At 39.9% G+C, this 13,411-nt stretch overlaps 1 protein-coding gene across 3 annotated transcripts in view; it reads right to left on the reverse strand.

Annotated features, from left to right (window-relative positions):
* LOC133612751 (neuronal cell adhesion molecule-like) overlaps window positions 1–13,411 on the reverse strand; it is a 274,321-nt gene that overhangs the window by 40,227 nt on the left and 220,683 nt on the right. For all 3 annotated transcript variants that reach the window (XM_061970426.2, XM_061970425.2, XM_061970423.2), the window contains 4 exons: window positions 12,302–12,527; window positions 12,120–12,235; window positions 11,855–12,059; window positions 4,856–4,978 (listed from right to left, as the gene is read on the reverse strand). In XM_061970426.2, coding sequence (XP_061826410.2) covers window positions 4,856–4,978; window positions 11,855–12,059; window positions 12,120–12,235; window positions 12,302–12,527 — 670 coding nt within the window. The remainder of the gene's footprint in view (window positions 1–4,855; window positions 4,979–11,854; window positions 12,060–12,119; window positions 12,236–12,301; window positions 12,528–13,411) is intronic.

Raw genomic sequence — 13,411 nt, forward strand, 5'->3', positions numbered from 1 at the left:
GATGACACCAGGAGTGCACTTAAGCTGACACCAGGAGTGCACTTAGTGGCTGACACCAGGAGTGCACTAAAGCTGACACCAGGAGTGCACTTAGTGGCTGACACCAGGAGTGCTCTTAGTGGATGACACCCACTTAGTGGCTGACACCAGGAGTGCACTTAAGCTGACACCAGGAGTGCTCTTAGTGGCTGACACCAGGAGTGCACTTAAGCTGACACCAGGAGTGCACTTAGTGGATGACACCCACTTAGTGGCTGACACCAGGAGTGCACTTAGTGGCTGACACCAGGAGTGCACTTAAGATGACACCAGGAGTGCACTTAGTGGATGACACCAGGAGTTCACTTAAGCTGACACCAAGAGTGCACTTAGTGGATGATACCCACTTAGTGGCTGACACCAGGAGTGCACTTAAGCTGACAACAGGAGTGCACTTAGTGGATGACACCAGGAGTGCACTAAAGCTGACACCAGGAGTGCACTTAGTGGATGACACCAGGAGTGCACTAAAGCTGACACCAGGAGTGCACTTAAGCTGACACCAGGAGTGCACTTAGTGGCTGACACCAGGAGTGCACTTAGTGGCTGACACCAGGAGTGCACTTAAGCTAACACCAGGAGTGCACTTAGTGGCTGATACCAGGAGTGCACTTAAGCTGACACCAGGAGTGCACTTAGTGGCTGACACCAGGAGTGCACTTAGTGGCTGACACCAGGAGTGCTCTTAGTGGCTGACACCAGGAGTGCACTTAGTGGCTGACACCAGGAGTGCACTTAGTGGCTGACACCAGGAGTGCACTTAAGCTGACACCAGGAGTGCACTTAGTGGATGACACCCACTTAGTGGCTGACACCAGGAGTGCACTTAAGCTGACAACAGGAGTGCACTTAGTGGATGACACCAGGAGTGCACTTAGTGGCTAACACCAGGAGTGCACTTAAGCTGACACCAGGAGTGCACTTAGTGGATGACACCCACTTAGTGGCTGACACCAGGAGTGCACTTAAGATGACACCAGGAGTGCACTTAGTGGCTGACACCAGGAGTGCACTTAGTGGCTGACACCAGGAGTGCACTAAAGCTGACACCAGGAGTGCACTTAAGCTGACACCAGAAGTGCACTTAGTGGCTGACACCAGGAGTGCACTTAAGCTGACACCAGGAGTACACTTAGTGGCTGACACCAGGAGTGCACTTAGTGGCTGACACCAGGAGTGCACTTAAGCTGACACCAGGAGTACACTTAGTGGCTGACACCAGGAGTGCACTGTGTGGCTGACACCAGGAGTGCACTTAGTGGCTGACACCAGGAGTGCTCTTAGTGGCTGACACCAGGAGTGCACTTAAGCTGACACCAGGAGTACACTTAGTGGATGACACCAGGAGTGCGCTTAGTGGCTGACACCAGGAGTGCACTTAAGCTGACACCAGGAGTACATTTAGTGGATGACGCCAGGAGTGCACTTAAGCTGACACCAGGAGTGCACTTAGTGGCTGACACCAGGAGTGCACTTAATGGCTGACACCAGGAGTGCACTTAGTGGATGACACCCACTTAGTGGCTGACACCAGGAGTGCACTTAAGCTGACAACAGGAGTGCACTTAGTGGATGACACCAGGAGTGCACTTAGTGGCTGACACCAGGAGTGCACTTAGTGGCTGACACCAGGAGTGCACTTAAGCTGACACCAGGAGTGCACTTAGTGGATGACACCCACTTAGTGGCTGACACCAGGAGTGCACTTAGTGGCTGACACCAGGAGTGCACTTAAGATGACACCAGGAGTGCACTTAGTGGATGACACCAGGAGTGCACTTAAGCTGACACCAAGAGTGCACTTAGTGGATGACACCCACTTAGTGGCTGACACCAGGAGTGCACTTAAGCTGACAACATGAGTGCACTTAGTGGATGACACCAGGAGTGCACTTAGTGGCTGACACCAGGAGTGCACTTAGTGGCTGACACCAGGAGTGCACTTAAGCTGACACCAGGAGTGCACTTAGTGGCTGACGCCAGGAGTGTGCTTAGTGGCTGACACCAGGAGTGCACTTTGTGGCTGACACCAGGAGTGCACTTAGTGGCTGACACCAGGAGTGCACTTAAGCTGACACCAGGAGTGCACTTAGTGGATGACGCCAGGAGTGCGCTTAGTGGCTGACACCAGGAGTGCACTTAGTGGCTGACACCAGGAGTGCACTTAATGGCTGACACCAGGAGTGCACTTAGTGGATGACACCCACTTAGTGGCTGACACCAGGAGTGCACTTAAGCTGACAACAGGAGTGCACTTAGTGGATGACACCAGGAGTGCACTTAGTGGCTGACACCAGGAGTGCACTTAGTGGCTGACACCAGGAGTGCACTTAAGCTGACACCAGGAGTGCACTTAGTGGATGACACCCACTTAGTGGCTGACACCAGGAGTGCACTTAGTGGCTGACACCAGGAGTGCACTTAAGATGACACCAGGAGTGCACTTAGTGGATGACACCAGGAGTGCACTTAAGCTGACACCAAGAGTGCACTTAGTGGATGACACCCACTTAGTGGCTGACACCAGGAGTGCACTTAAGCTGACAACATGAGTGCACTTAGTGGCTGACACCAGGAGTGCACTTAGTGGCTGACACCAGGAGTGCACTAAAGCTGACACCAGGAGTGCACTTAAGCTGACACCAGGAGTGCACTAAGTGGCTGACACCAGGAGTGCACTTAAGCTGACACCAGAAGTGCACTTAGTGGCTGTCACCAGGAGTGCACTTAATGGCTGACACCAGGAGAGGACTTAGTGGATGATACCAGGAGTGCACTTAGTGGCTAACACCAGGAGTGCACTTAGTGGCTGACACCATGAGTGCACTTATTGGCTGACACCAGGAGTGCACTTAGTGGCTGACACCAGGAGAGGACTCTTGATGCCAAACCTCCCAACTTCCCAGGGGTTGAAGACTAACTTTCTGCAGGTTGACAACATTCACACTGCACATTTTGTCCCAGCCTGAAAAAGCAGCTTCATTCCGCTTCCCACTCTGGAAGAAGTTTTCCATTTGAAGGTCAAAAGCCAACCTCGAGACTGGGCTGGCAGAGGTCAAAGTTTTGTTGTGAAAGGACCCTCGTCTGGGCATGTCCCCTCCTAATAAATACTTTGGATCCTGCGCCAGACCCTCAAACTAAAGCTGTCCTATCTAAGGGCCGTCTTCTCCCGTTTGTGCTTAGGTCTTTCTTTTTTTGAAGTTATGCACTTTTCTTTTATTGCAACTTTACCTTCCAGCCTGTGGACACGCCCGTCTATTTTCATACATAACAACCGCCAAGGTAAGCACCCGCCCCCATAGAACAGGAAGCGCTTCTTCTTCTACTGTAAGCAACCACCCGCCCGCGTAGAAGAAGAAAAAGCGCGCGGATATTACCGTACGTTTCATTTCCTTTGTGTGTTTACATCTGTAAAGACCACAAAATGGCTCCTACTAAGCGACAGGTTTCCGGTTCATGAAAAGACGCAATCCCTCCATCCGCACACGGATTACTATTTCACAGCAACTGCCTAAAGACTTTCAAGAAAAGCTGGCTACTTTCCGTGCATATTGTAAAAACAAGATAGCTGAAAAAAAGATCCGGCCAGAGAACATTATCAACATGGACGAGGTTCCACTGACTTTTGATATTCCTGTGAACCGCACTGTGGATACAACGGGAGCACGTACGGTGAATATTGGCACCACAGGGAATGAGAAGTCATCCTTCACTGTGGTTCTAGCTTGCCATGCTAATGGCCAGAAACTTCCACCCATGGTGATATTCAAAAGGAAGACCTTGCCAAAAGAGACCTTTCCAGCCGGCGTCATCATAAAAAGCTAACTCGAAGGGATGGATGAAGAAAAGATGAGCGAGTGGTTAAGGTAAGTTTAAGTTTACGCGAAGAGGCCGGGTGGCTTTTTTCACGCAGCTCCGTCCATGTTGATATACGACTCCATGCGCGCCCACATCACGCTGGTTTTTAATATATTATTAAAGTTTGACTGACCTATTTGACTGTTTTTTTGACATTCCTTTAGCGCAGTTAGATGCGGCTTACAACACGGGGCGGCTTATAGGTGGACAAAGTTTTGAAATATGCCGTTCATTGAAGGCGCGGCTTATAACCCAGGGCGCCTTATGGTGCGGAAAATACGGTACACATTAACAGGTACCAGAACGTAAGTAACGCCAGATATGTCTTTTTAATAGGTGCCATTTTTGTGTCCTTATGCACACACCGTAATAATGCCGTAAGTTGAAGCAGAGTACGTCTGACTATGGTAGTCGTAATGCTTCATAGCTCACCAAAGTCGTACTAAAACATTTTGACGGATTTTTGAGTGCCGTGTGTAATGTTCTAGATTCTCAGTGGAACTTTTAAAGTTTTGGTGTTGTTTACTGGCGTCTACACGTATCTCTTATGTGTGACTGCCATCTACTGGTCACCCTTATCATTACACCATGTACCAAAATAAAATAGCTTCCAAGTCAGTAAGCACAACCAAAACTATTCCGTTTTATAAGGCGCATTGTCGATTTTTGAGGAAGTTTTAAGTGCGCCTTGTAGTCCGAAAAATACGGTAAGCACATGGGAGAATAGGGCCCTAGGAACTGATGAAGACTGCTCAGAAAATTTAGGATTTTATGGTGAGGTGTAGACATGGTCTAAGTCACACTCTGGAATGGCGCCATCTTCTGGGCTTCCCGGGAAATGGGGTAGGTTGGCATCTCATGCATTCTCAACTAGCTCCACTACAGGAACGTTTGTGACATTAAGGCATGAGACTACAGACTACATGAAGGGAGATGCTGGAAAGAAAGTGTTCCTCACCTGGCTGGTATTTGAGAGTGTAGCCCGTCAGGACTCCATTGCGCTCATGAGGCGGCTGCCACTCCAGGCTCAGAGAATCTAAGTTGGTGTTGGTGACCGTCAGGGAGGAAGGTATTCCAGGCACTGTGGGGGGGGAAAGTGGACGTTACTGCAACCAGCTCTGGAAGACTTCAGCTGCAGAGTTAAACATAAACATTTACAAGACTACTAATGATGTGTATATCACAACGGTAACTTAGCAGCAAAACTGTGTGTTGCACATGCTAGCAAACATGTCTAACCATGTCTAACCGTGTGTAGCCATGTCTAGTCATGTCTAACCATGTCTAACCATGTCTAAACATGTCTAACCATGTCTAACCATGTCTAAACATGTCTAACCGTGTCTAACCGTGTCTAGCCATGTCTCGACATGTCCAACCATGTCTAACCATGTCTAAACATGTCTAAACATGTTTAATCATGTCTAAATGTGTCTAAACGTGTCGAAACATGTCCAACCCCGTCTAACCACGTCTAACCACGTCTGAATTATTATTATTAGCCTTTATTTAACCAGGTAAAATCCCATTGAGATCAAAGATCTCTTTTCCAAGGGAGACCTGGCCAAGAGGGCAGCAGCAAGGTTACATTAAAAACAGTAAATACATACATAAAACATCACATTTACAACATTAAAACTTGCTGACATGACACGTGCATACAGACAAGGTAGACTGCAATCCTTTCACAGAAGCTTTAAACTCATTCAACGTAACAAGGGTTTGAAGTTTAATGTTCGATTGTAGGTTATTCCAAGCCTTCGGTGCTGAAAACCTAAATGCTTTCTTGCCCAGTTCAGTTCTTACTTTGGGGACGACAAATTGCAGAACATCCATTGAACGAAGATTGTGACTTCCTTGTTTCTTTGTTAAAAGACAAGACAGATAAGATGGAGTGATACCCAGAATGGTTTTGTAGATGAAAACATACCAATGATTGAGGCGTCGAGCACATAAAGATGTCCAGTTAACCATTGAGTATAACACACAATGGTGAGTAAGTTGGTAATGAATGTCAGTGCCCCGTGGTACACACTATCCAGCTTGTGGAGACAACCAGCAGTAGCATTCATGTACAACACATCTCCATAGTCAATAACAGGTCAAAAGGTTGTTTCCACCAATTTCTGTTTCACAGTAAAAGAAAAGCAAGACTTGTTTCTATAATAAAATCCCAGTAAAAGTTTCAGTTTTTTTACAACATACTGAATGTGCTCCTTAAAACTCAAGTGGTCATCAATTAAAAATCCTAAATATTTAAAAGCAGATACTAACATAATTTGTTGCCCATTTCTTGTTAAAATGTTCTCACACAGTGATGATCTTACAGTTTTTGATGTGGTAAAGAACATACACTTTGTTTTCTCTGCATTTAAAACCAGTTGAAGATAGCAAAGTTGTTCTTGTACTCTGTCAAATGCATGTTGTAGATATTTAAAATCCTCAGCAAGAGTGGGTGCTGTGCAGTATATGACAGTATCATCAGCATAGAAATGGAAAGTTGAGTTTGGAATATTCTGTCCAAGATTATTTATGTAAATAGTGAATAATAAGGGGCCCAACACAGAACCTTGAGGGACACCCTTTTTCACTTGCAGTACGTCCGAGGAGGAACCTTCTATCTGAACAGCCTGAGTTCTACTTGTGAGGTAATTTGCAAACCATCCAACTGCTTGCTGAGAAAAACCAATAGCTGAAAGACGTTTGATTAAAATTACATGATCAACAGTATCAAATGCCTTTGAAAAGTCAATAAAGAGGGACAGACAGCACTGCTTCTTGTCAAGAGCTTCAGTTACATCATTTATAAACTTCATAGCAGCAGTAACAGTGAACATGTCTAAACATGTCTAAACATGTCTAAACATGTCTAACCACGTCTAACCACGTCTAAACACGTCTAAACACGTCTAACCATGTCTAACCATGTCTAGCCATGTCTAACCATGACTAAACATGTCTAACCATGTCTAAACGTGTCTAAACATGTCTAAACGTGTCTGAACGTGTCTGAATGTGTCTGAACGTGTCTGAACGTGTCTAAACGTGTCTGAACGTGTCTGAACGTGTCTGAACGTGTCTAAACGTGTCTAAACGTGTCTAACCATGTCTAAACATGTATAACCATGTCTAAACATGTCTAACTATGTCTAACTATGTCTAACTATGACTAACCATGTCTAACCATGTCTAAACATGTCTAACCATGTCTAAACATGTCTAACCACGTCTAAACTGTCTAAACTGTCTAAACGTGTCTAAATGTGTCTAAACGTGTCTAAACGTGTCTAAACATGTCTAATCGTGTCTAATCGTGTCTAACCGTGTCTAAACGTGTCTAAACGTGTCTAATCATGTCTAAACATGTCTAACCATGTCTAACCATGTCTAACCATGACTAAACATGTCTAAATATGTCTAAACATGTCAAACCATGTCTAACCATGTCTAAACATGTCTAAATGTGTCTAAACATGTCTAAACATGTCTAAACATGTCTAAACATGTCTAATCGTGTCTAAACGTGTCTAAACGTGTCTAAACATGTCTGAACGTGTCTAAACGTGTCTAAACGTGTCTAATCGTGTCTAATCGTGTCTAAACGTGTCTAATCGTGTCTAATCGTGTCTAATCGTGTCTAACCATGTCTAACCATGTCTAACCATGTCTAACCATGAACCATGTCTAACCATGTCTAAACATGTCTAAACATGTCTAAACATGTCTAACCATGTCTAATCGTGTCTAAACGTGTCTAAACGTGTCTAATCATGTCTAATCATGTCTAAACATGTCTAAACATGACTAACCATATCTAACCATGTCTAAACATGTTTAATCATGTCTAAACATGTCTAAATGTGTCTAAACGTGTCGAAACATGTCCAACCACGTCTAACCCCATCTAACCACGTCTAACCACGTCTAAACATGTCTAAACATGTCTAACCACGTCTAACCACGTCTAAACATGTCTAAACATGTCTAACCACGTCTAACCATGTCTGACCACGTCTGAACATGTCTAAACATGTCTAACCATGTCTAACCCCGTCTAACCACGTCTAACCACATCTAACCACGTCTGAACACGTCTACACATGTCTAACCACGTCTAACCATGTCTAACCTGTCTGACCACGTCTAAACATGTCTAACCATGTCTAACTATGTCTAACTATGTCTAATCATGTCTAACCATGTCTAACCATATCTAAACCTGTCTAAACATGTCTAACCATGTCTAAACATGTCTAACCATGTCTAACCATGTCTAAACATGTTTAATCATGTTTAATCATGTCTAATCATGTCTAAACATGTCTAACCACGTCTAAACTGTCTAAACATGTCTAAACATGTGTAAGCATGTCTAACCATGTCTAAACATGTCTAAACATGTCTAAACATGTCTAAACGTGTCTAAACGTGTCTAAATGTGTTTAAACATGTCTAAACATGTCTAATCATGTCTAAACATGTCTAAACGATGTCTAACCATGTCTAACCATGACTAAACATGTCTAAACATGTCTAAACATGTCTAACCATGTCTAATCGTGTCTGAACGTGTCTGAACGTGTCTGAACGTGTCTAAACGTGTCTAAACGTGTCTAACCATGTCTAACCATGTCTAACCATGACTAAACATGTCTAAACATGTCTAACCATGTCTAACCATGTCTAAACATGTCTAAACATGTCTAACCATGTCTAACCATGTCTAAACATGTCTAAACATGTCTGAACGTGTCTAAACATGTCTAAACATGTCTAACCATGTCTAAACATGTCTAAATGTGTCTAAACATGTCTAAACATGTCTAAACATGTCTAATCGTGTCTAAACGTGTCTAAACATGTCTAAACATGTCTGAACGTGTCTAAACGTGTCTAAACGTGTCTAATCGTGTCTAAACGTGTCTAAACGTGTCTAATCGTGTCTAATCGTGTCTAATCGTGTCTAACCATGTCTAACCATGAACCATGTCTAACCATGAACCATGTCTAACCATGTCTAAACATGTCTAAACATGTCTAACCATGAACCATGTCTAACCATGTCTAACCATGTCTAACCATGTCTGTTGACAGTTGAAGTCTGGCCTGTGCAAAGACATTTTGCTTGGGGATAACGATGTTTTACATTTAAACACGTGTAAAAGTTATACATTTAAACACGTGTAAAAGTTATACATTTAAACACGTGTGAAAGTTTTACATTTAAACACGTGTGAAAGTTATACATTTAAACACGTGTGAAAGTTTTACATTTAAACACGTGTGAAAGTTATACATTTAAACACGTGTGAAAGTTTTACATTTAAACACGTGTGAAAGTTTTACATTTAAACATGTGTGAAAGTTTTACATTTAATCATGTGTGAAAGTTTTACATTTAACCATGTGTGAAAGTTTTACATTTAAACACATGTGTGAAAGTTTTACATTTAAACACGTGTGAAAGTTTTACATTTAACCATGTGTGAAAGTTTTACATTTAAACACGTGTGAAAGTTTTACATTTAAACACGTGTAAAAGTTTTCTCACTCATTTTCATCCTTTTTAGTACAGACGTTTACAAGTAGAAGAGTTGGACAATTATAATGGAACATTTGGTGGCATTGATTTGATTTTGGCCTCATGGTATACAACTATGGTGCGTTCAGGGACGGCGAGATAAAGCAAAATGAACAAGAACAAGGAAACAAAACAATATAAACATGCAACAACTGCAGGCTTTCTACCAGTCCATGAGTCGTGATCAAGCCTACATAAAGTGTGGAGTACAATTGTTTTATTTCCTATGTTCCCTGAAGGCAACGTGCATATTCTTCTTGTCGTGATGCCCCGCCCCCTCTCAGTAAACGCCCGCGACAAACGCAAAAATTGGGCCAAAAGTCTGTATCTGAAAATAAAAAAGATTTTAATTTGAAAAAGAAATATCTGCAACTGAGGGTTTGACTCTGAAAAAAAATAGGGTTTCATATATCAAAGAGAAGAGCGAAAATAATAAATTCATTGAAAATCATTAGAGGAGTGAATCATTATTATATTCAATGTGCACACTCGTTTCTTTTTTGGAATATCATTTTTTGAATCCAAAATTCAACATCAAAACTTGATTTTTCAGTTTTAAGAGTGATTTTTTTTCCAAGTACAAAACTTATGGCCCTCATTTAGCGCCACAGACAAGATGCATTAATCAGGTGCACAGCCTTCATTTGTACAAACGCTTATTCATAATCATGTTTTTTCAAGGTAAAAAATGATTTTCAAGGTACAAAAAAAGTTTCAAGGTAAAATTATTTTTTCAAGGTAAAAAATGATTTTTAAGGTACAAAAAATTTTTTCAAGGTAAAATATTTTTTTCAAGGTAAAAAATGATTTTCAAATTTTTTTAATTAAAAAAAAATGTTTTTAAATGTTTTTAATTTTAAAAAAATGTTTTAAAATTATTATTATTATATATTTTTTTTAATTTGTAAAATTTTTTAAACTTTTTTTAAATTTTTTTAATTTTTTAAAACAATTTAAAACAATTTTAAATGTTTTTAATTTTTTTAAACAATTTTAACAATTAAGATTTTTTTTAGGGTTAGGGTTAGGGTTAGGGTTAGGGTTAAGATTAGGGTTAGGGTTAGGGTTAGGGTTAGGGTTAGGGTAAAGATTAGGGTTAGGGTAAAAAAAAATTTAAAAAGTTAAAAAAAAGTTTAAAAAAGTTAAAAAAAAGTTTAAAAAAAAGTTAAAAAAAAGTTTAAAAAAAGTTTAAAAAAAGTTTTAAAAAAAGTTAAAAAAAAGTTAAAAAAGTTAAAACATTTTTTAAAAAAGTTAAAAAATATTTAAATTTTTTAAAACATTTTTAAAATATTTAAAAAAAATTAAAAAAATGTTTTAAAATTTTTAAAAATTTAAAAAAAGTTAAAATTTTTACAAAAATGTTAAAAAAATTAAAAAAATATTTAAAAAATTACAAAATTAAAAAAATTAAAAAAAAATGTTTTAAGTTAAAACATGATTTTCAAGGTAAAAAATGATTTTTAAGGTAAAAAAAAATTTTCAAGGTAAATTTTTTTTTTCAAGGTAAAAAATGATTTTCAAGGTACAAAAAAATTTTCAAGGTAAAATTTTTTTTTCAAGGTAAAAAATGATTTTCTAATTTTTTTAATTTAAAAAAAATGTTTTTAAATTTTTTTATTTTTTTTATTTTTTTTAATTTGCAACATTTTTTAAACTTTTTTTTGATTTGTAATTTTTTTTAAAACAATTTTAAATGTTTTTAATTTTTTTAAACAATTTTAACAATTAACATTTTTTTTAGGGTTAGGGTTAGGGTTAGGGTTAAGATTAGGGTTAGGGTTAGGGTTAGGGTTAGGGTTAGGGTTAAGATTAGGGTTAGGGTTAGGGTTAGGGTTAAGATTAGGGTTAGGGTTAGGGTAAACATTTTTTTTAAAAGTTAAAAAAAAGTTCAAAAAAAGTTCAAAAACAATCTGGCCAGGATCTGCCCAATTTCCAGACAAACTCTTTTTTTAACTATTTTATGGACCTCTTTTTGAAGTATTTTACGAACTCTTTCTGAACTATTTTATGGAACCCTTTTTGAACTATTTTACAAACTCTTTTTGAACTGACCTTTCCTGTGAATTGTTTACGACCTTTTCTGTGAACTTTTTGCGACCTTTGGAAACAAAGGTGGCCAAAATAAAAGAAGGAGGCATGCAATCTTTTGGCAGAGCGTGCTGAGATCCAAATTGAATTCTCTCTCTGTTTAATTCTTTGCCTCTTGTCTTGTTTAATAGATGTCATCAGTGTTTGAACCTGACAGACTTCATGTCTCTTTTCCAACTCAGGGTAATTATTTGAGTTAAGTGGTCCATGCACCAAGTGATGCTCTATTGGAATGGAGGCCTTGATGTGGTGCTTCCAAACATACAAGCACACAATTCCGTGTCTTACCTCCTTCTGGGGTCTCAAACTGCTGGGTGGCACTGGGGGGCCCCTCCCCTTTGCCGTTAAAGACCCTGACGTTAAAGGAGTAAAGGCTATAAGGGTGCAGGCCAGGCAACTTCCCATGGCTGTGGTTCCCGCTGAACGTCAGGATCTGCTTCTCCGCGTGATGGGGGTGATGTTTGTGGAGGCTGCCATCCCTCCAGTAGTACACCTGTGCAGGTGGAGCCGTTAGTCGTGGGTGTCGGTGCCGCCTAGGGCGACGGTGCTTTACCTTATAGCCTTTGAGGTATCCACGTATCAGTTTGTGAGGCACGGGCTCCCAGTGGACCTCCGCCAAGGAGCTGTTCAACACATAGGCCTGCACGGACTCTGGAGCAGCAACCGGCACTGTGCCAGGAGAAGAGAGCAGGAGGGTAAGTCAACTCACAAACAAACCTCCCGAGCCGGACTTACGATCCTCTCCGGAGTAGCCGTGAGCAATGGGAGGCTCGGGCGCCGCTCCGTAGTCGTTCACGGCTTGAACTTTGATCTCGTAGGGAACGAAGGTGGGTGTTGTAGATACCACAAACTTGGAGTTGTTTGCTACGGTCACTGCGGTCCAGTCGCTGTCCATCACCTTTTGTCTCCACATCACCCTGTAGTGCAGTCCTGGCCCATTGGCCTGCAGGCCTGACAGCGGCTGGAGAAGATAGTTTACAATGTCTCACCAAAACGCTCCAAAAACAAACTTTTGTACGCAAACCCCAAAAGCAGTGACGTTGATGGTAAGTAAAAAGAGAATAAATTGATTTGCAAATCCTTTTCAACTTATATTCAATTGAATAGACTGCAAAGACAAGATATTTAACGTTCGAACTGGTAAACTTTGTTATTTTTTTTGCAAATATTAGCTCATTTGTGTCGCGACTTGATCTTGGGAGTTTGCTTTTCCGGGATGCAACGGAAAGTTGGCACGGGCGAGACGGGAATGAAGGTACATGATTTAATTAATTTTTTTAAACAATTTTAACAATTAAGATTTTTTTTAGGGTTAGGGTTAGGGTTAGGGTTAGGGTTAAGATTAGGGTTAGGGTTAGGGTTAGGGTTAGGGTTAAGATTAGGGTAAAAAAAATTTTAAAAAGTTAAAAAAAAGTTTAAAAAAGTTAAAAAAAAGTTTTAAAAAAAGGTAAAAATAAGTTTTAAAAAAGTTTTAAAAAAGTTTAAAAAAAGTTTAAAAAAAGTTTTAAAAAAGTTAAAAAAAAAGTTTAAAAAAAGTTTAAAAAGTTAAAACATTTTTAAAAAAAGTTAAAAAATATTTAAATTTTTTAAAACATTTTTAAAATATTTAAAAAAAAATTAAAAATGTTTTAAAAAATTTAAAATTTTTTAAAAAAAGTTAAAATTTTTACAAAAATGTTAAAAAAATTAAAAAAAAATGAAAAAATTTAAAAAATTAAAAAAATTAAAAAAAAAATGTTTTAAGTTAAAACATGATTTTCAAGGTAAAAAATGATTTTTAAGGTAAAAAAAAATTTTCAAGGTAAATTTTTTTTTTCAAGGTAAAAAATTATTTTCAAGGTACAA

Source organism: Nerophis lumbriciformis, linkage group LG10 (assembly GCF_033978685.3).
Source record: "Nerophis lumbriciformis linkage group LG10, RoL_Nlum_v2.1, whole genome shotgun sequence".
NCBI lineage: Eukaryota > Metazoa > Chordata > Actinopteri > Syngnathiformes > Syngnathidae > Nerophis > Nerophis lumbriciformis.